The 22913-nt window shown below is 38.1% G+C and overlaps 1 protein-coding gene across 3 annotated transcripts; it reads left to right on the top strand.

Moving 5' to 3' along the window:
* Positions 1 to 1255: 1255 nt before the first annotated feature.
* Positions 1256 to 17476, top strand: si:dkey-89b17.4 (zinc finger protein 646). 3 transcript variants are annotated; one of them, XM_067411500.1, is made up of 5 exons: positions 1256 to 1417; positions 8549 to 11269; positions 11653 to 12804; positions 12880 to 12973; positions 14114 to 14252. In XM_067411500.1, exons 2-4 carry the CDS (start codon positions 8763 to 8765, stop codon positions 12956 to 12958), a joined length of 3738 nt encoding a protein of 1245 aa, XP_067267601.1. In that variant the 5' UTR covers positions 1256 to 1417; positions 8549 to 8762; the 3' UTR covers positions 12959 to 12973; positions 14114 to 14252. The 3 variants fall into 3 exon arrangements, with proteins under 3 accessions (XP_067267601.1, XP_067267599.1, XP_067267600.1); XM_067411498.1 differs by lacking the exon at positions 12880 to 12973 and having other exon boundaries at positions 14115 to 17476; XM_067411499.1 differs by lacking the exons at positions 1256 to 1417; positions 12880 to 12973 and adding an exon at positions 1471 to 2062 and having other exon boundaries at positions 14115 to 17476.
* The last annotated feature ends 5437 nt before the right edge of the window (positions 17477 to 22913 follow it).

Here is a 22913-nt window from a genome sequence, read left to right as displayed (position 1 = left end):
AAGACAATTAATGAAACCAGATGGTTTGGGCCTCTAAATATTGTAATTAGCTAAAAATTGTTTAAATCTATAAACTTTAAAACATGACACTTGAAACTGAATGTTTCAGTGTGATTTTATTGTGTATTATAATGCGTAGCTATAGCAAAAATATTGTTTAGAGCAGAGGTTTTCAATATTTTAGATGCCATGGACCCCCAAATATTATCATACTCATGCAATTGCCATGCTAAAATTTCAAAGGCATTTATCTTATAATAAAACCCAATTTATACACTGGGGGAATATATATATATATATATATATATATATATATATATATATATATATATATATATACACACACACACACACTTTACATTATATTTTTCTATTCACTATAGTTATGTACAATACTATATATATATATATATATATATATATATATATATATATATATATATATATATATATATACATAGGATATATATATTCCCCCAGTGTATAAATTGGGTTTTATTAGAAGATAAATGCCTTTGGAATTTTAGGATGGCATACACTGGTGGAATATATATATATATATATATATATATATATATATATATATATATATATATATATATATATATATATATATATATATATATATACACACACACACACACTTTACATTATATTTTTCTATTCACTATAGTAATGTACTATACTTTAATGTACTGTAGATGTTTAATTTTTTTATATTTATTTTAATCATACATTTTAGTCTATTTAATAGACTAATAACTAATATTTGTAATCACATTTTCATTTATTTATTTTAATAAAATTTTATTCATTTACTTTTTACGTTTTTTCTCTTCCATGGACCGGGTCACTCCCTGAAAACCCCTAGTTTAGAGGATAAAATTTACAAAAAAAACAAAACAAAACAAAACAAAAAAACTTTATTTTAAGACAACTAGCCCCGGTCTCCTATACTTTGGAAGTCCAATACACTTAAAAGAATACCATGGACCTATCATGCTGCATGTGCAAAAACATGGTACTACCATGGTACTTTTTGTTTCGTGGTATTTCCAATGGAAGGACAAAAAAAGTTGCAGGACACTGTCTCTGTGCTACCTGCAAACATCTGCTGTGCGATTTTAGTGACAAATTTAGGTCCATGGTACATTGGACAATGTTTACTTCCAACGCAAACACACGAAGAATGAGCGCAGAGTGACGCGGTGGATCACGTCCGCAGCTCGCCATCTCCATTCAGCCCGCAGCAGGAAGTGTGCTGAATACACCGAGAAAAAGACGGTGGAGCCGCCCGCTGAAGAAAAAAAATAGTTAAAAATAATTATGGCGAGCGAATGAACATGCCATTTATCCTCTGCGCAATCAAAAGAGCATAAACCCCCATCCCTGATCTTTGTGCACGTCTGTAAGTCGGGTAAGTGGTTGCAGCTTGAAGGTGTTTGTTTAATTGCACACAATGGCCACATTCATTGAATCAGAGCTCGCGAGCCTCCGGATCTTTGTGTCGCTAGGCTGTTAGCCGACTAGCACTGACCTTACTGCTAAAAGCAGAAACCATTTCACAGTATATGCCGGGCGTGTATCGATTCAGTCAAGTCCATAGGAGTATTATACTGTTGTTTCACATTTACGACTTCGATATGACTTAATTTTTACGAGACTGCACTGTTTGCTCTCATTCCGCGCTAGTATCGTGAGGGGAGGCTAGCGCGTTAGCTGCGGGGGGGTTGTCGCTGTCAGACAGACCGACACATTAAAATAATCGATGCGATCGCGTAAGAGCGCTGGATGTTTTTCGCGGTTTCGAATCCACACACGAGGCAGACTAAATATGAGCACGAATATGTCGTCCAAAGCGTTTGCAGCTTCGAAAATCATTTTTTTCCTCCCCTCATAGTCGATCTAGCTGCTACAGCCCACCAGCTAATATTTGCACACAACGACGCGCATCCTGTGAAAAACATACGGGTCGGGATGTAAATTTTGGTCTCCCTCACAATGATGTACACACGTATTTGTCTACAGAAATGCACGTGTATTGAGCCTAAACGGATATACGGTAATTTCTGTTTTAATTTGGGGCTTTCTACGTCTAATTTAGTGAGTGCGGGAAGGGAAAATGACACGGAATGTCGGGTATCTGCTTTTGTCCGGATAAAAATCGGGTGTGGGAGCGTCAGGCCAAGGTCATAGCGAAGCGTTAACCGCTTACATTTGATGTAAAAACAGGTTTTGTTATAGTGAACTAAAATTAGTATTATTCGGGTTTTATTGGGGGGTCCACATACGTTTTGGGCCCACCCGTTTGTTTCTTTGTGAGCTGCGCCATTGGGAAATAACAAAATATAGTGTATAACAACATTTTTCAACTGTAACAATGTTTTGGTGTCTCAGTTTACATAATTAGATGAGTGGAAATAATAGCCAAGTTGCTACAAATGATTTTGTGTTTTTATGTACCCAGGTGTTTTACCACTATATTCTAGTTTTTATCTTTTAGTTTCCATAAGAGTACTCAATGTTTATAGGGTTCCGCATGTTCATTGGGGTACTTAAAAATCATAAACATAATGGAAATAGAGTTAATATTTTTTTTCTAGTTATGAAATAGCTAAATACAATGCATAACATGTTTCAGCTTTATAACATGCTGCCCTAATGTTTTGGGGGCTCATATACATATTTAGATTAGAGGAAAAATTATAGCCAAATTGTTATGAATGAACATTAGTGTTTGCATGCACCCAGTTTTACTTCTCATAAGGCCTCTATATAGTCTTTATCTTTAGTTTTCCTAAGAAAGTTGAATGAATTCCCATGGTCATCAGGCAATAGTAATTTCCAGGCCTGTGAATTCTTCTACACATTTTTCAAGTTTTGTTCTGCATCTATTAGATATTGCTGCATATTGTTTTTGTGTGAAGTAAAACTTTCTTGGAAGCCATTGTGATGTTTGATGTGTGAAGCTATTGTTTTTCTTTTAATTTTTTTTTGTCAGTTGGTCAAACACAAAATTGTCTGAATTATTCATTTAAAACTCCTTATCAGTTTATTACTGCTTATCAAGTACATGAGTTATATATTTAGATGGTTATTTCACTAATAAATACATATTACCACTTTTTTTTAGACATGTTACCATGATAATGCCTTTTTTTGGGGGGGGGGGAGATGTACAATGATAAGTGGTTACAGTTTTGAGTTGGGTATCATTTGAATTTTAGCGATTTTGATTCTGCTTATCGATTCTCATTCTTATCGATTCCCAGTTTAAATTCCAGTAAGGTATTCTGTCTTTTGGCAAAATGTTTTACTGCGGCTGATTTCCATGAACAAAAATCAGCAGCCTAAAGAACACTAACATTTTCCTATGGTTTTAACAAAAATACCACAGCAAAAACAACTGGACTAACTAATATAAATTTCAAACATTATTATTAAAGACAAGTAAACAGAAACAAATTAGCACAAATAAATACAACTAAAAAAATTTTAGGTACAGAAATTGTAATCGGATATAAAATAGCACTGCATAGTTTTCCATTTATAAATAAAATGCAGATTAATCCTTATTAAACTTACAAAAGTTATTCAGTGAAGATCAATGAGTGATTTTCTTTTTCTTTTGTTCTTTAATTAATGTTAATCAGAAGCGGTTATCTGTGCACACGCTTTGGATGTGTGCGCAAAGAAAACCGCGCATGGCGTGAGAATGGTTTGAAATCACGTTAAAATGAGCACACAGGAATCAATAAGCAGAATCGAAATTTTAATATTATTACATGCATTCAATTCCTGACCTTAAGTATATGATTCCAGAATTGGAATCAATTTTCGATTCCCAATCCTGTTAAAGTTCCAGTTAAATATCATGTATGTGAATCATTCAGTACCATGTGTATATGTACCATGATATTACCAACATGCAGGGCTTGACATTAACACCCTCCAAATGCGGGTGGATTTCAGCAGTGGCGTGTAAAGCAGTCACTCTTACTAGCCACTTTGGCAGGTTGAATTTTATATATGGTATTGCATCCAATACTAATTTTCTGCAGAACAGATACATGATTCCAGCTTTGCGTTCTCGTTCTCTCATGATTTTTCCGACAGTGAGTTGACACACAAACCCGCCTCCCCTCACTCACTTGTTTCATTTGCTCCAAAAGAATATTGTTGGCATTATAGGGCTTGAATTTCTGCGTGGTATTGCATGTATTGCGCATAATTTTACTCGTTCCTGCATATTTTGTGCTCACATCCAAAGTGCATGCACATAAAGCCGCCTCTCAGTACTAAATTTAGTTATTTTTTGCTACCTATTGCACTTAAACAGTCATATACACACAAAATAATGTCAAAGTGCTGGTCTCTGAGTATTCACGTAAACACAGTCAGTTATGTTTTAAGTGAACATAAACATTTGAGAAAGAAAACGCATGTGTAACAGTGTAATGGATCCGTGCGTCAGGTCTTAAAGTGACAGCAGCCTAATAAACCTTCTGCCAAATTGTGATAATATTAAACATATCGATATGGCAGTTTATTCCCATGGTATCAATGTCAAAATTGTGGCCAGTGAAAATGCTGACTGGCCAGTAACTTTGGAAAACCACTATGATGAGCAAAAAAGTTAATGTCAGGTCCTGCAAACAGGTTCTAGTACTGCTTGTGTACTGATTGATCCTTCAAATGAGCAAACATAGTGGAAATAGAGTTTCTGTGCATTTGTATATTATTGTATTTATTTTATTCTGTTAAGCTGGACCCATATGGCATTTTGCAATATGGATTTTGACAGCGTTGATGGAGCTTAAGCATCCAGATGGTCTTGAGTCAGAGACCACTGTCAGGTTATATACCCTAAGGGTGTGCGTTTTAACAGAGATCACAGATGCTGTGAGATGACTCTAGACTCATTCCACATACAGCAGGCTGTGCGATGCATGAGTGATGATCACATCATAAACACTTCATAGAATCTGTATTGTAACTTGTAGCAAAAAAATATAAGAAACAGTTAAACTTTAGGTGAAACTACAGCGTCTATGTAAATTTGCTCACAACAGTTATCTATATTTTTAGATATTTCTGGTAAGGACGCTTGGATGACATTTGGTACATATCTTAATTTCTGTTATTGAAAATATTTTATATTATGTGGCCTTAATTGCTATGTACTTGCATTAAAAAATAAGTACAATGTACTTATTGTGTTCATATTGTAGTCCAAAACACTTTTACTGCTATTGAGGTGGGATACAGGTAAGGTTAGGGACAGGTTTGGTGGTATGGGTAGGTTTAAGGGTGGGTTAAGTTGTAAGGGATGGGTCAACAGTGTAATTACAAATGTAATTACATAAATTAATTACAGATGTAATTACATGCAGGTATTTTAAAATATAAGTACAATGTAAAAACATTTATGTACACAATTAGTGCATTGTATCAAATTATTAATTTAAATGTAAGTACATATTAGTTAAGGCCACCTAATATGAAGTGGGACCAAAATGATTTGTGTTTGTTCTGTAAATTACATTAAGTAACACTGTAGATTATAAAAACCTTTTGTTAAATGGAAAAACATTATGCATGATATTCTCACCTCAGCCATTTACATAAGTCTTTAAGAAATACTGTTCTTTCAGTATATTTCATTATGTGTCCCTCGATTCATTAAATCAATAATTAAAGTAATACATTTCTTGGACTTACCTGATCATCATGAATAGATAGTTTTGATTATAGTTATTGTTAGTAGCTTGAATGTGATTATATGAACTGTTGATTTGAAATGACTGGAGATATCTCTAAGATGCATACAAGAAAATCACATTTTTCATTTAGAGCTGCACTGAAACTATACTTATGACCCATTTGAAGTAACATGATTCATTTTTGAACTATACTACTATTTCAAATTATTAGTTGCAGTGTAGACCATACTGGGCCCTCTTTTTTTTTGCCAAATCACTTCACATTGAAAGGTTTTGATATCAGTCACACATTGTCTGAACATAGGGTTATTGTTGAGGTGACTCTATTGAACTTATTGTACTGACAGCGAAATAATGCCATACAGTAGGTTTGAGAGAGGCAGGAAAATAATCCAGTTGAGATTTCTAGTGTTTCAGTTTTTTAAATGGCCATTGTGTGGTGTAAAGGAATTGTGTGTGGTTTCTTTCATTCCAGTTGTTTGGTAAGGTGAATTGTTCCCCCGTGGGGTCTAATTGAAGTGAATTTGTGCTCATGCATTTTATTTAGTTCTTAGAGCAAATTCCATTTGAATAATACTGAGATTTACGTTTTTGAATACAAAAGTGCATTAATGCTGTACTGACACCAAACACACTGATTTCTTTTATTGAACTGCCAGCTATGAATGTTAGATTCGTATCAGATTGGTTTTGTATTAAGACTGGAGCACAAGTAACCAAATTTCACTTGCTTTAGTGATGGCAGTAAGTTTATTTGAAGAAGTGATTTTATATGTAGTGCTGGCACTTAGTGACCCCTAAAAACAACAGAAAATAAGAATCATGCATGTGCTTTGAAGAGCACATCTGATTGTTTTAACCTCTTTGAAATAGCTGAAAATAAGGACTGTACGAGGACTAACTGTCAGTATTAAAATTGAGTTAATCGGTTCACAAAAATATTAAATGTGATAATGACATAAAATCTTGGACATTGGGTCTTAATCTTGGTCTTAATCTTGGATCTGATGTGCTGCCAAGACCTCATCGCATATGTGGCTTTAAATTAAAAAGATTTCCTCATAAAACAACTGTCATGCCATAAGATTTGTCAAAGACTGTCTATAGTTATGAATCTGAACATGAATGTGGTACATAGGACAGCCTTATTTACTTTGTCAGATTAGTTAAAGGGGTGCCGGGGGAAGACAAGGCAATGAAGTCATGGTTGTTAGAAGGAGTTTGTATACCTGATTGCTGTATTTAGTTGTATCAGGGTGCAAGCTTCACTGTCTGCATTCTCATTCGTATTCACTGCATTTGCACGCTACATATTTGCATAAAGTTTAGCTCTGCTAAACTTTGTTCCATTGTGCTACATAGACTTAAATCGACAGCTCTCAAATTGCTGTAGCATTTCCAATGATACTCAGTCTACATTGAAATTCTTTGTCAAAAGTAGGAACAGCTCAATGGTAAGACAGCCAATAGTATCTGTTAATCAATTTTACTTAAAGATATTTTGACCCAAGCTTCTTGTTTATGAAAGTGCTTTGGGTCATTGATGTTTTTAGTCTTGCGTGAACTGCTTGCTTCAACATTTCTATTGAGTTAAAGAAGGACGACCATCCTAAGATGTAGGAACATTGCTTCTGCTTCAGTTCAGTTACTTCAGAGTGGATTTACTAGTGTTATTTGGATGACTGTATGTTTTTAGTGACTGCACTACTTTTCCCAGGTCCCAAGGCTGCAATGGCTCCAAATCACCATGCTGTTGTTGGAATGAATTCTGCTTTTGCTTGATATATTTAGAGTACATTCTGCAAAAGCTGTCTTGTTCTAGGTGGCCTTTCCCATATGGATTGCAGATAACTGCTAAACTATTTTACCATTGTTAAAGTTTACATACTCTCATACCACAAAGCTAATGAATTAGCTTTTTTATGCTGTTATTTAAAACATAATTTGTCAGTATGAGCCAATATTGGATATTGTTTTCTTTTTCTTTTAGAAGTTTCTGTGGAAAGAAAGTTTTGTGGAGTGACCTTTTTAAGGCCTTTTTAAAGTCTTGGGGTTTTTGATGTATTCAATAATATCAACTGATAAAACTGGGATAGTCATAAGTGTAGTGGGGACATGCTGAAGCGTCTCATCACTAGAAGATAAAAAAAATTGCTAAGAAAACATTAGTCTTGTAGCTGCCATTGTCCACAGTTCTCTTTGACTTAATGTGTTCTTTGTTGAATAAAATAATTTAAACCCGGTTTTGTTAAATTGTGGATTATCATGATAATTAGGCTGAACTTTACCTACACTACAACCTATTTTGAATTGTAGGCTTATATTTATTGAATGTACTGGTAATTTACTTAATTTTTTGTAAAGTTTTCCTTGTGCTTGTTTTGTGGCTATGTAAACAAGCACCGCAGAGTTAACAGCCATGGCATGTACAGTTAACATCAAATGAGTGTTGTGCACCTACACAAAGCTGGCTTATTTCAGCTAATTTGAATCTGTGTGTCTGTGTAACCTAAATGTGGGATCAAATGTGTCAGTGCTAATATCACATATTAATGTGGCCACATGTCTATCACAGTGAATGTGTTTTTTTTTTTTTTTTCTTGGTTACCCCTAATGAACAGCTTTTAAATCTTTTAAAGATTATAAAGCTTTTGCTTGCTATGCATTTGATTTTTAAAATGTTTTAAACAAGCATTTAGATTTATAAATGATTCTGTCATTCAAGTATATTTTTTCACCACTGCATACATTAAAATGGTTAATATAATTACATTGTTAAATTGAATTAATGTTTTTTTTTGTTTTTTTTTTTTGTATCTTTTCAGCTTTCCTCTGATGCCCCACAACTGTCCAGACCCTCTCTGAACTGCTGTGATCCAGTGGAATTGAAAGGCTGATTGGAGAGAATATCTGTCACCCAGGTAAAATGGCTGATACTACAGAAGCAGAGAGCTGAACATCACACATTGCCCCCTTTTCTTCTTTGTTCGAGGATCATTTTATGTGGACATTTCCCCCTTCCATTTCAATTTTCTCATCATGGCTATGCATGATATGAATCGTGCCAAGGGTTTTCCTTGCAAAGAATGCGACATCATTTGCCCAAGTACACCTAGCCTACTGGAGCACATGAAAGCACACTATCATCAAGAAGAGAATGGCAGATTTGAATGTGAGCAGTGTGGACGCATTTTTAAGCATGCCAGTAGCTTGGCTTCTCACAAAAAAACTCATGAGATGGGCTCCTTCCAATGCCCGGTCTGCACCAGAACGTTGCCCAATGCAGTGGCGCTAAAAAACCACCTCCGGGTCCACACCCTGTCTCCAAGTGCCCAAGCAGAAGAGGAGAACGATGACAATGTTGATGAAGACAGGGATTATAATCTAGCACAAGATCTGTCTGAAGCAGCTTTCAGGAGTCACATAAACAACAGTGGAATAATGCCTGGCCATGACCATGACAAACAGAAATCTCCAGGATCTGAAGATGCCTGGGACAGACCATTTAAATGTGACCAATGTGACAGGACATATCGTCATCATGGCAGCTTGGTTAACCATAAGAAGTCTCATCAAGAGGGCATGTATAAGTGCAATGTCTGTTACAAACAGTTCAATAATCTTGCAGCTCTTAATGCTCATGAACGCACTCATTCAAAATTTAAGCCCCCTGGAATGTCCATGGGGGCTCTTGTGCCTGAAGCACAATCTGACCCTCGCCCCCTTGGCCCCCAGAATGATGACATGGCACCCAGCTTTTGCCATCTTTGTCAAGTGGCTTTGCCTAATAAGAACGACTTTCAAGAGCACCTTTTGTTACATAATGCTGCATCATCTTCGTTGGGGCTAACACGTAGTTTCCCAGGGATAGTGCCTCATAATCTTAGTTCTGTTCGGTCCCCAGCTGTGAATCCTTATACACCTGCTCTAGGTGACTCTCTTCCACTGCCTCCATTACCCGACAAGCGTTATGACCCAATGCTAGGCCCTGCTGTTAATAATCCCATATATACTTGTGCATATTGTGGAGCGGGACATCCTGACTTAGAGAGTCTCAAAATTCATTATCTTACCCACGATCCTCATACCACAAACCATGCTCAAGATGGTCCTGCTATTTTAAGTTCTGATGGACTGGCTTCAAACTCTCAGCCATCAATATCATCATCCAATGGTGAGACAAGGTCTCAGGAGCAGTCTACAATTGATGATGCTGAACGCAGATTTAAGTGCCAAGAGTGCGGGAAAAGCTATCGACATGCTGGGAGTCTAGTTAATCATAAACGCTCCCATCAAACTGGTCATTATCAGTGCACTGTTTGCTGTAAGCAGTATCCACACTTAGCAGCCCTTCATAGTCACCTACGTAGTCACAAAACCCGGCCAAATTCACAATCGATGGGTACAGAGGGAGATTGGCTTTCCTCTGAGCCACTGACAGGTCTAGACTCTCAACAAGGCTTTGTACATTCTCAGGATCAGGAGAGTGGTGCAGCAACCCCAATTTCACTGCCTGGTAATCTTGGTGATGCAGCACACTTTGTCCCAGACAGTTCCCATAATAGTGGCCTGGATTCACTGGAATTCCATGACCGATTTGATGGCTCTCTCGCTCAAAGCAGTTCTGGTCACTCACCTCTTCCACAAAACCATCGTCAACCAAATAGTGTCAACCAAAGCGGTATGACCAATGGTTACTTGGGTAACATAAACTTCCATAGTCCTGGTGGTGCCTCTCTGCCAGGCAGTGGCAACCTCAAAGAAAGTACTCGTCAGAGACGTGGTCACAACCAGATGCCGTTTGGAGGTCCTCAAGACAACTCCCAGGGCAACAGTAAGAGAATGGATAACAAAGATGATGATGATGATGGAGAGGTTTATCAGTGCACAGTCTGTGGAAATCATTACGCCAGCCTAAGGGCACTTCGTAGCCACTTACGAAGCCATGGGGTTAACCAAGGGGCAGGACCCTCCTCTGCCCTCTCGCCAATTGGTGAGCAAGAGTGGAGGAGGCGACAAGAGGGTAATACAACCGGTCTTTTGATCTGTAGCACCTGTGGCCAGAGCTTCAGCAGAAAGCAGGACTTGCTTAACCACCAGCTAGTCCATGGACCTCCCCGGCCAGATGGATCTACACAGGGCTTGGGTGGCACTAGCTCTAATTCTAATGGCAAAATGGATGGAAGGAACCACATTTGCGTTGACTGTGGCATGTTCTTTGCAGATCGCCATCAGCTGATCACTCACCTGTGTCCAGGCAAGGTGAGAGCGGGGGCATTGAACAAGGGTATGAATGGAGCTAAAGGGATGACGGGCGGTGCTGGTACCAGTGGCAGCGGGGGCCCTGTAAACCCTCAGCAGATGCCAGACTCTGATCGGCCCCACAGGTGCGACCAGTGTGGAAGGAGTTACAGACACCCCTGCTCCCTGCTCAACCATAAGAAATCTCACAAGACTGGGGTGTTCCGCTGCCTTGTCTGCCAAAAACGCTACTACAACCTACTGGCTCTCAAGAACCACCAGAGGACTCATTTTGACTTAAAGAGGTTAGCCAGCATTGCATGTGCCCTATTATACTCTAACTGTTTAGTTCTCTTTGCATACTTTGAATGCTTATGTATTATCATGAGTTCCCCACTCATGTGATTACCCAGGTCATCACTGAATGAATAGATTTTAATGAAATTTTGAGTGTCAAGGCAGTGTGCTTTGGTGATTTTCCCAGGGCAACAAACATAACTCATACTGATGTACACACATACACGCAGTTGAGTCTGAATTTCATAATGTCTGTACCCCATTTGAGCATTGTGTAGTCATCTTTGTATTTGTAAGGGGACCTTCCCTCTTTCTATTTCTTTCTTTTTTTGAAAGTTCATTTTAACACTGCTTTCTTATCTGTTTGTTTTTGTGTTTTGTCTGTTCACAGGCACAAGTGTGAGGAGTGTGGGAAAGCCTTCAAGATTCAGAAGCAGTTGATAAATCATCTACGGCTGCACGAAGAGCACAGAGCGAAGACTGGAGATAGAGACCAACGGGTTCAAAGCATGTCTCATCCCAATGGTGCCCGCTATGAGGGAGGGCCATCGCAGCTTCAAGCTATGAGGATGGGTGATCCCAAAATTCAGAATCCTCCCGTGAACACCAATTACGGTCAACCTCAAGGTTTCAAGAAACCGTATGCAGGGGCTAGGGCCCAGCAAGTGGATGATGGCAGCGGCCGCCGCCCCTTTGCCTGCGATCAGTGCGGACGTACTTACCGTCATGCTGGCAGTCTGGCCAATCATAAGAACCTACATAAGATTGGTGAATACCACTGCAACGTGTGCAACTCCACTTATCCAAATCGACTGGCAATGAAGAACCACCTCCGAATGCATTTCGCTCTGAAAAAATATACCTGCTCTGACTGTGGTAGGGGCTTCAGGAATCAGAGGCAGCTTGAAACACACACCAGCAACCAACTCTGTAAAGATCTTCCCGGTCCCCTTCCTGGTCCCAGCGTGCAGACTGCTCCTCCTCCAACCGAATATGAATGCGATGGGTGCTCTCAAGTCTTTAATACAACTACAGATCTGGCCTCGCATAACTGCAGTGCCCAGCTTCCTTCTTCCTCTGCCTCCCTCAACAGCTCTAATATGAGCATGGAGACGGGTGATCTGGGGTCCCCAGAGCGCGAAGAACGCCCTTTTACCTGTGACCTTTGTGGCTGCTCTTACAAGCATGCTAGCAGTCTGCTCAACCACAAAAACACACACAAAATTGGCAACTTCAGCTGCTCATATTGTGACAAGCCATACTCCAACTATATGGCCCTGCGCAACCACATGCGTATCCACACGCAGAAGAAGCGGCATATCTGCTCAACCTGTGGCAAGGCTTTCCGGCTGGCCCGCTTCCTTCGGAACCACCAGAGAGTCCACGAGGAAGGCCACACCCGTTTTGGCTGCCCCACCTGCGGGAAGAGCTTCCAGGGTCGTTCTGGGCTGGCCAGGCACCGCTGCGGGGACAACCAGGTAGGCAAGGAGGGCGTGAGGAAGGCCACTTCAAGCACAAGAGAGGGAGAGGAATACCGGTTCACGTGAGTTTACGTCTGTTGTTCGTGTTTTTTGAAGTGAACTAGTAAAGATCACAGGTTTCTACATGTCTATTACAGGTATATGATCTCCAATCCGGCTTCCTCGGGACCATACGCGTGCCGGAATTCGGATTTTTCTGAAGTTTGGACAGTTTGATTAGTGGAGACCAGATAAGTTACCCCCCTTTGCTTTCAGTTAGCAATATGCACTAGATTGTTAGGATGTCTTGATATAATAGGTACATTTTGATGTTCTTACTAGGTAGATGTGTTTATTGTACTAAATATAGCCAAATCATTAATTGATCTGATTGATAATATTCTAGAATGTATGGTGTAGTTCACTGTTGTTACCATTTGAACATTCAGTTGCCATAAGTTTTCATACTGACCATCTTATATCAGCTGTAGTGCTTCCAGGAAAAAATACTGATCTAGACCAAACAGCACTCAATTATTAAATGCATGTTTCTTAAATACTATAAATATGGCTTTGTTTGCTATTGTGGTGAAACATAAAAATCAGTTTCATTTGCTGACAATAAAAGGAAAAAGGAAAAAAAAAGAAGAAACATATTTTTTAAAAATGTCAACATACTACACTAACACAGAATTTCCATACTAACGAATTACATACATGATCAGAACAAAAATTCATAGAGAAGTCAAATTCTGAAAGTAAAAAGGTAACATACTGCTTCACCACATGTGCTTAGTGCTTGGGAAACAAGTTCACCACACCTTTGTTGTTTGATTCCGACCAGAATTCAGGTCAAATCCAAAAACCTTACTTGCTGTACAATTATATAAGCATTTATAAGGCTTCCTGTGTGTACTCATTCTGTACCTGGTAACATATTTACTATATTAGACGGTTTCAAACAATCTTTAACTATACATACTATGAGTTTGAAAACATACAGTGATTTGCAGTACATTTTTTTTAGTCAAAGAAAAAAAAAAAATATTTTATTTGTGATTACTAGGTTTGCCCTATAGGCTGTTCATATATTACTACCCTAAAATGATATAGATTATTATACCACTGACACTTTTATCATCCATATTAAGTTTATTAACAGCTTCAATAGGCAATGCTTTTGTCCAAGCTGGGACAGTTTTTTTGAGTTTTGGCAGCTGGATTCAAGATCATATACCTGTACTTGTGTATCCGTCAATGCCGTTATCATAGAAGTCAACAACATACTGTCAGGCTACTTTCAGACTAATCTAGGTTACTAACTATAGAGGGGTTAAAAGGACAATGAACCGGTGAGATTTACTTTTTCTCTCCTCTGTCTCTGTCTTCACAGATGTGACCAGTGTGGCCGTTCTTACCGGCATGCCAGCTCACTCCTTAATCACAAAAACACTCACACCGTCGGTATCTACCACTGCGCTGTGTGCCTCAAGACCTACTCCAACCTCCTCGCACTCAAGAACCACCGTCGCATTCATTCTGAAACCCGACGGCACCGCTGTCCAGAATGTGGAAAGGCTTTCCGCGTCTCTTCCCAGCTACAAAATCACCGCCGTGTGCACCAAAAGGAGCGGGAGTTTGCCTGCACTCTGTGCCAGCGGAGCTTCCCTACCCAGGCTAGCTTCCGGCTCCACTTGGAAATGCAACATGGCCGTGCCCCAAAAACATCGCAGCAGCCTGGGGTTTCGTCCAGTGGCTCTAATTTGGGTTGGAGCTCTGGGCTTGACCTTACGCTGATGCAAACCCAGGGATTGGATCCAAATGGGCACCCAAAGCTTAACCCATCACACCACGGCCCCAGTGGCAGCAGCTCATCTGGGCAACAACAACAACAGCAGCAGCAGTTACAGCAGAGTCGCAATGAGGCGGGGTGTAAGTCACATGTCTGTGATCAGTGCGGCCGTGGTTACCGGCACGCCAGCTCACTTCTGAATCACAAGAACAGCCACAAGATGGGCACCTATTTCTGCAACTCCTGTCAGAAGGAATTCTCCAACCTGATGGCACTCAAAAACCACAGACGCATCCACACAGAACCCAAGCGTTATCAGTGCCCAGATTGCGGCAAGGCTTTTCGTGTCTCCACCCAGCTCATCTGTCACCGCCGCATACACACCAAGGAGAAGCCTTTCTCGTGTCAGCAGTGTGATAAGCGCTTCTCCAGCAAATCCAACTTAAGACATCATCAGAAGGTCCACTGGAACAGTTCGGCACCTTCTACTGGTCTGAACATGGGTACCACCAACTATTTGGGTATGCCATCTGGGCCCTTTTTATAGTGGGTTAAATTGGGGAAACAGAACTTGCAGTTTGTTATGGAGATCCATGCCAAGGCTTTTGGAGGTGCCAAAACCCCCTTTTCCTCTCACTCATCTTCATCTCTAGTGCTTGAGGTGTGGCTGTGAGGCTTTTGTTGAACAGGTTGTTGTTTAGGTTAACAGAACTGTCCCTGCATGTACCTTGAAACATTGGATTAAAAAATGACTGTTAGTTTTAGGTGACATTTTCCCCACCCTTACCCTCATCCTAAACACCACAGGTGACCTTATTTGCATTTTCATAGTTCCCTTTGGGGGTGGGGGACATTGAGGGCCACTGCCTTCATTTCTGATACCAGCCTTTCGAAGAAGTGCAAACTAGCTGGCGTCTTGTTTTAATTCTTGAAAACGAATTGCTTTCGGATGAGACATTAACATATATGTTGTGTATAAAACAGCACATTTCCCACCATGGTACTGTTACATCAGTATTGTTTTTGTGATGTCACAATGGGAAGATTAAATTGTAGCCACATTAGGTTCAAAATGGACACGTATCCCCACGTTCAGGGTAATGCTACAAGTAACAAGCTTTTGAAAAACACATTTCATCCCATGCCCAGCAACCCTTTTGATGACAGCCTTGAAGCATTTCACAATTTTCAATCCTAGACAATACAAAGAAAACATGTTGACTGTCTGATGAATTCCGAGACATGTCGAGCAACTTGTATGTTTAACAAGTAGAAGTAACTATGTTTAACAGTGTATAGAGCGTAATTGAAACGTCTTCATTTATTGGAGGCAACACATGTCTTTGTTGTGTAGGACTATCAACGTTTTTTTTGTATTCCTCCCCCTTTCTTTTGATGTTCTAACTTTTTTAACTTGTGTGTTCCTCGCAGCACGAAGATGAGCTTCAAACATTATTATTCAGCGGACGACAGCATTGCGCTTATTGGGTTCATTTCTTAGTGGCATCATTTGTTCGTTCTCCCTTTAATTTTATGATGTTGCTCAGAACCCATATTTTAAAACTGCAACTAACTTGCTAGTGTATAAAAAAAAACGATAGGTTGTGCTAAGAAAAAAAAGTGAGAAAAGCGAAAGGGGGGAAAAATGTATATTGATAGGCTTGTAATGGCATTTGGTTTTACCTTGTATTGTATTGTACCTCTGACTGTATTATTTACAGGAAAACTTTTATAAAAGATCACTGTAGTATGCATTTTATTTATATTAACACTTGTAACTGAAAACGCTAGTTTTAGAACTCCCAGTTTTAGGATTTCTTGTTTCAACCCCTCCATTCTCCAGAGGATATTGGACACGGAGTCAGAAATGGCAGGACTCCTAAAGAACACTTGTTATAGTGACTGTAATCTCCTATTTTGTTGCCATTATTTGTTATGCTTTTAAACGAACATTTCTGTCCCTTGTGCAATAAACAGGGAACTGTAATAATGTGTGTTTTGTTTGCAGTACAATAAGTGTAAACATATCACTGTATTATTATTGCCTTTCTCACGTGATGTCGTGACTGAACCCCCCCCACGCTCATTTCAAGATTGGATGTGCCTGTTTCACTTTTAAACTCGCACGTTAAGGAATGATTTTGTGATCATTACAATCAGCAAGGCAATCTTATTTTAACTCCTCAGTTACACCTTTATGGTAACCCATGTATTTATTTGTTTTGGGCTTTTTTTTATTTTTATTTTTTATTTAATTGCATTTGACTATTTTGAGCTTGTTTTCATCCTATTTTACCTGGGAGCACTGGTGCTAACTCGATGTATTTTGAGTGAAAATTAAGTTGTATGCGCTTTGATCAGAGCATGGGAAGATTATATATTTATGTACCTATGCCCTTGCAAATTTTCCACAATTGGATAAAAGGAAATTCTTCCCAGGTGAACAGTTGCTACTTTGATTCCAAATATAAATGATAAAAAGTTTATTTTTTTTCTTCCTTGTTTGTGTTATATATATATATATATATATATATATATATATATATATATATATATATATATATATATATATATATATATATATATATATAATGCGCACTCGCACACATACATATATATGTGACTGTATACTTTTTTTTAAACTACATTTTGATAATTCATTTCCTAACAGAACATGTTTGAATTATAACCTCAATGCTCTCAAATAATAAAAATAAATAGCTGGAAAATTAATGTAACATTCACTTCAAATTTATGTGTGATTTTAAAGTTTGTCTCTCATGGTTGGTGTTCTGAAAGAGCCACCATCTGTTTTCAGTGTCATGGTGTCTTTTTTAAAAATGTTTATTATGAATCCATTCATGGATTTTAGGATGTTTAATGCACCTGACAGCTGGGGTAAGCAGTTTGTTTACTGTGGTCTGTAAGATCTTAGATGAGAACACAACATATTCCTAACTATTACTTATTTAATAAACCACATAGGATTTTGCTCTTGATGCTTGATTTTCTTACATAAGAATAATCAGACTCCATCTCCTTGTTCAGACTCATCACTAAGTTAGATGATCACTTGTTGCAAAATCTAAGTATCAGTGTTGAAACTTTTGAACATTCCCCACGTTTGATGCATACACCATTACATAATATTTCTATATTTTATGAATTATGTAATTCTTATTTTACTGATATACTAAATTCAGAATGACTCCTAAATGGGGTTGTCAGTGATTGATAGTCTTGCGTCCTTGTGGGCGAACAGGTCCTTGGGCGTGTGCAGATCACAGATGTGTCTATATGGGAATTCATGATGGGTGTTGCAGCGACCACTACAGGTGCCTTAAGAAATTACAGCGCGTGACAGCAGCTACAAGAAAAACGCGCCATTTCTCGACGAGGACCAGATATCACATACCTCGAATATCCCAAAAAGGTAACGAATCTAACGATTATAGAAATTTGTTTTTAATCATTTTCCATTAGAATTTTACTCATAACATTTAGCCTATCCTATATGAATAGTTTAACTCCAAAAATAAAATATTATTTACTCACCTTCTTGTCGATTCAAACATGTGAACTCTTGAGGAATCTTCACTCAGTGACAACGTCCGCCAGTGACACCAAAAAGCACCATAAAAGTTTAATAAAAAGTAAGCTCTGTATCCCAAATGTTCTTTGTTTTGTGTGAGGAACAGACAAAAACGAAGCCGTTTTTCACTGATAATTTTGCCCACACAAACCGAAGCTGGCTTCAAGCGCGCGTTTCCGTCCAGAAATTGAGGTTTTGACTTCATAACGACAGGGCTCGTCTGAGGTGAAAACTATCATTGAATAAAAACAAAGTTCTGGCATGAAACTCTAATGGGCAGGCTAATAGGTCCTTTAACACAACCTGCTAATTATCACATCATTATCTATAAGTCACAGATGATTGGTTCCTGCTGTATTAGTAGCAATGAGCTTGCTTGCTTAATCTTTAAATGCATAAGTTAGCATTGCTTAGCAGCGCAGCGTGCTTCAGAAACCCTTCACCGTCCCTAGCTCCACCTGTAGAGATCTGGGTAGGGTTTCACCAGCCGTTCGTAAATTCTTTCTTAAATTGGAATGTAAAGTCCACACTAGTTGCTTAGTAACTACTAGCTAGTTTGTAACTAACTCTGTACTTTATTCGGTTGCACCATTTGTTCTTAAGGCAGAGGGTAGCTATTAATGCTAGTAATGCGTAGTCGCATAATATGACGTTTACCCTCAGTGATCCTTCAAATACAGGAGCAGAAGTTGTTGAAATTCTGTGAATTTTAGTTTATTCTTCATTCTGACTTATTTTGCCTCACGTAGCTAACAGTAAAAATAAGTTTCCATTAAATATAATAGCCTACTACTTAATCATAAATGTTTTTATATGTAAATAACATTGTATCAAAATGTATTTGAAACGAAATTAATAAGGATCAATAAACAAATAACGTTTTTTAAAAAAAAAAAAAAAAAGATTGATTTTGACTGATTTTATTTGACATGCACAACACGGAGTGATAGGACCGATGCACACATCGCGGCGCACTTAACAGGTTCGTATTGACGAGTGGCTAACAAAGTATTTTTTCACATAATGTTCTTAAAATGTAAGAGCGTGTAAATATCAGCAGCATCATATATGTGTAAAGAATGAAGTCTGTCAGGTAAAACAAGAGCTTATTGATGCAGTTCAGTTAGTCTACTATTTTATTCCAATCATTACTCCTGATAGGAGGCTTCCGTAAATATTTAGTGTATACATAGAGTTACGCTTCAACTAAGTTTAATGGTGCAACACAAATATATTTAGTAGCGCGTAAGTTGTAACTTAGTGCCCATTTACGTGAAAACTAGTCTACGTTGTAACTTGCGCACAGCTGGTGCAACCGGCCCCTGCTACGGTTATTCATGTATGCTATAGACCAGTGAATCTCAACCTTTTTTGAGTAATGGACCCCCATCATATTTGGAACCATCCTCAAGGACCCCAGAATAAAATTTGCTTATTGGTATGATTAATTTCTTTTGTGATGACCAAATGCAATAAAGTATAATTTACTACAATGTTAGTTGACTTGTCCTATATTTAGTCATATCATCAGTTATATTATACATATATTATCTTCTTCTTTTATAGGAACTTCAAATGTCAAAATATACAAAAATTCATTATGCCAAGGACCACTAGGGGTCCATGGATCCCTGGTTGAGAAACACTGCTATAGACCCCTTAAAAGTTTGTAAACATTGCAACGTTTCCTGGTGGGCGGGGCTTAGCTGGAGGCAAAAAGAGACGCCGGACTCAATGTTGACAAGCGTAAGCTAGCTAGGAGGGATTTATTAAACATAGATGCAGAAGGTTCAGAACTGTCCGAATATGTACAGTCACTGACTCTGCGGGACCGTGACAGCTATTTTTGTAAATTAACTTAAGTTTTGGATATTTCCTAGACAACATATGAATTACTTTCGGGTGTTTTGGGGAATTTTGTCAAGGCTTATCGTCTAATGTAACCTAACGCTGGGCTAACTATGATTATGGCTAGCAATGTGGATTATTTTAAGAGACCATTCAAAGGATGGCACACACATCTGTCGCTGTATGTTTGTTTAACATTTAAGATAGCTAGTGCGCTGAATGTTGGCGACTTTTCACCTATAAAACAGAAATTTGCTGATTTGTACTAGATAAAACCAACACACAATTACATATGCATCGATTATTTTACCTGATATAAAGTGTGCACTGCAAACACAAGTATTATTTATGATCATCTCCGCCATATGCTTTCAACCACAATGATCTTTTTGATTTCTGTGAAGGAATGTATGCCGGGATCTGGTAAAAATTTAGTTTTGAACCAAAAGTCCTGTTCCTTCTATTCTGGCAGCCAAAAACACAACAAGACGACATTTTAAAGTCAAAACCTCAAACGTTTAGTGCGCCCGCTATTAGTTCTTATTTATGTTTTGCCTCCAGCTAGAGCGGTGACGTCACAGTGACGTAGGCGATTAAGGGGTCTATATTGTACAGCAGCAGCATGTCGTGTATGTATTGGCAGTAGCAAGTCCCGTACTTGCTCTGCAGCAGCAGTAGCAGATCTATTCCCCCAAGACCAAATATATCTACATTGTCAAATCCATTACCATGCCAAACACTCCGAGAGTTGTCATGACAGAACTGCTTAAATTGTGTTTTATAAATCTATCATGTGGCGTCAGAAGACTTGAAATGTAACACACGAGTTATACTGACTTTATGAGATAATAATCAAAACATTTTTATGCAGATATCCAGCTTATTCACAAAATTCTTGATAATTGCATATTGCTTTTGGGATACTGAGAATGTTAAAATGCTATGTGGATGAAAATTAATTTGATTCTCAGGTGCTGCTGGATGCAGAATACTCGAATAGTCTATGAATGAGTGAACTGGTTGATTGAGGTCTTGGAGTGTCCACTAGATGGTGAAAGATCCTTTAGGTAAGTTTTCACCTTCAGACAGATTGTCCTTTTGGATAGTTCTGAAACAAGTTAAAGGGTTAGTTCACCCAAAAATGAAAATTCTGTCATTTATTACTCACCCTCATGCCGTTCCACACCCGTAAGACCTTCATTAATCTTCGGAACACAAATTAAGATATTTTAGTTGACGGCTCAGTGAGGCCTGCATAGGGAGCAATGACATTTCCTCTCTCAAGATCCATTAATGTACTAAAAATATATTTAAATCAGTTCATGTGACTACAGTGGTTAATACTACAATATTAACTACAATATTAATATTATAAAGAGACGAGAATATTTTTGGTGCGCCAAAAAACAAAACAAACTAATGACTTATATAGTGATGGCCGATTTCAAAACACTGCTTCAGGAAGCTTCGGAGTGTTATGAATCAGTGTCGAATCAGCAGTTGAGCCATGTACTCACATGAACTGATTTAAATATGTTTTTAGTGCTTTTATGGATCTTGAGAGAGGAAATGTCATTGCTCCCTATGGAGGCCTCACGGAGCCATCGGATTTCAACAAAAATATTTTTTTTTGTGTGTTTTTATTTGTGTTCCAAAGATTAACGAAGGTCTTACAGGTGTGGAACGGCATGAGGGTAATTAATAACATTATTTTCATTTTTGGTTGAACTAACCCTTTAAGCTATTTAGTAGCCTAGACATGTTTCATTAATTTAATTTCTAAGCAACACTGCTTGAGAGTTTTTGCAGCTTCTCAATTCAGATTCATTTAAATGCTAGACTCCATTGCATTCAGTTGTATTGACAACTTAAACCTGTTTTGAGGCTGTGAAGTCCTGCTTGAAATGTGTGTTTCTAAGGGTGTGGAGTGAAAATTGCATGTTTTACAAGGGCGTTTTTACACCTATAGAAACTAAATGCATAACTCATGAATTGAGAGTAATATATTGAATCCTCTGCCTAAAACATTAACATACAAAGCTTGTAGCTCAAACAGTGCACAGTGACTGAATTATTTTTAAACGAAAATGTACTGCCTGTTGCTTAGCAACTGGAAAACCAGCCCTTCATACCTGCCAAGTTTGGCAATTTTTCACTGAAAGGACTAAATTAATTAATTTAGAGTAATGATAAGTACTTGTTGGTCTTGCACAGCTCCCAGGGCATCTTCTGGTGCAATCAATAACAACATAATTGAGAAAAAACCCATTATCTTTCTAAATAACTTTATCTACTTTGCACACAGGGGTCTGGGGTGAATGTGGCTGGCTTAATAGTTAATTGAAAGTGTGTCCAACGCTTTCCAGTGGATGAAACATCTTTAGCACCATTCAGATGGAATTAATTTGTTAAATGACATTTAAGTTACAATTACTGATTCAGATGTGACTTCTGTCATATTTACTGAGGTGTCTATTATAAATTTACATTTACACAATTCACAAATTACAACATTTTATAATATATAATTAAGGGAAGAGGCTCAAACCTGATGCTGCTACCACAGTGGCCGTTCCGATCAAAATCTCTTTATTGACTTTGAAGATTGCTGGAGTTGGTTTTACAAGGAAATACTATTTCATTCATTCTACTTCAAATTTTCATGTTTAATTCAATGTGTTAGTTGCTGTATCTTTGTCTTACTAACAATTTTTGAGTGAAAATTATTTCTATACCATTTTTTCTTCCTACCAGTGCAGTACTTGAAACACCAACTGTTTTTATTTTACCCACAAAGTTGGCAAAAACATCTAAATCCATAATGATGGTGCACCAGGCAGTGCAGCCTGAAAGTTAGCTTCAAAAACACTGTAACACAAAAGTCAGTATATATGTTTGATGCATATAAAGCTTTTTTTATGTTATTGACTTCCCCCAGCCCTGCCCATCATCTGAGAAAG

The sequence above is a fragment of the Chanodichthys erythropterus genome, chromosome 15, assembly GCF_024489055.1.
Source record: "Chanodichthys erythropterus isolate Z2021 chromosome 15, ASM2448905v1, whole genome shotgun sequence".
Lineage (NCBI taxonomy): Eukaryota > Metazoa > Chordata > Actinopteri > Cypriniformes > Xenocyprididae > Chanodichthys > Chanodichthys erythropterus.
This window is presented reverse-complemented; position numbering and strand designations above follow the sequence as displayed.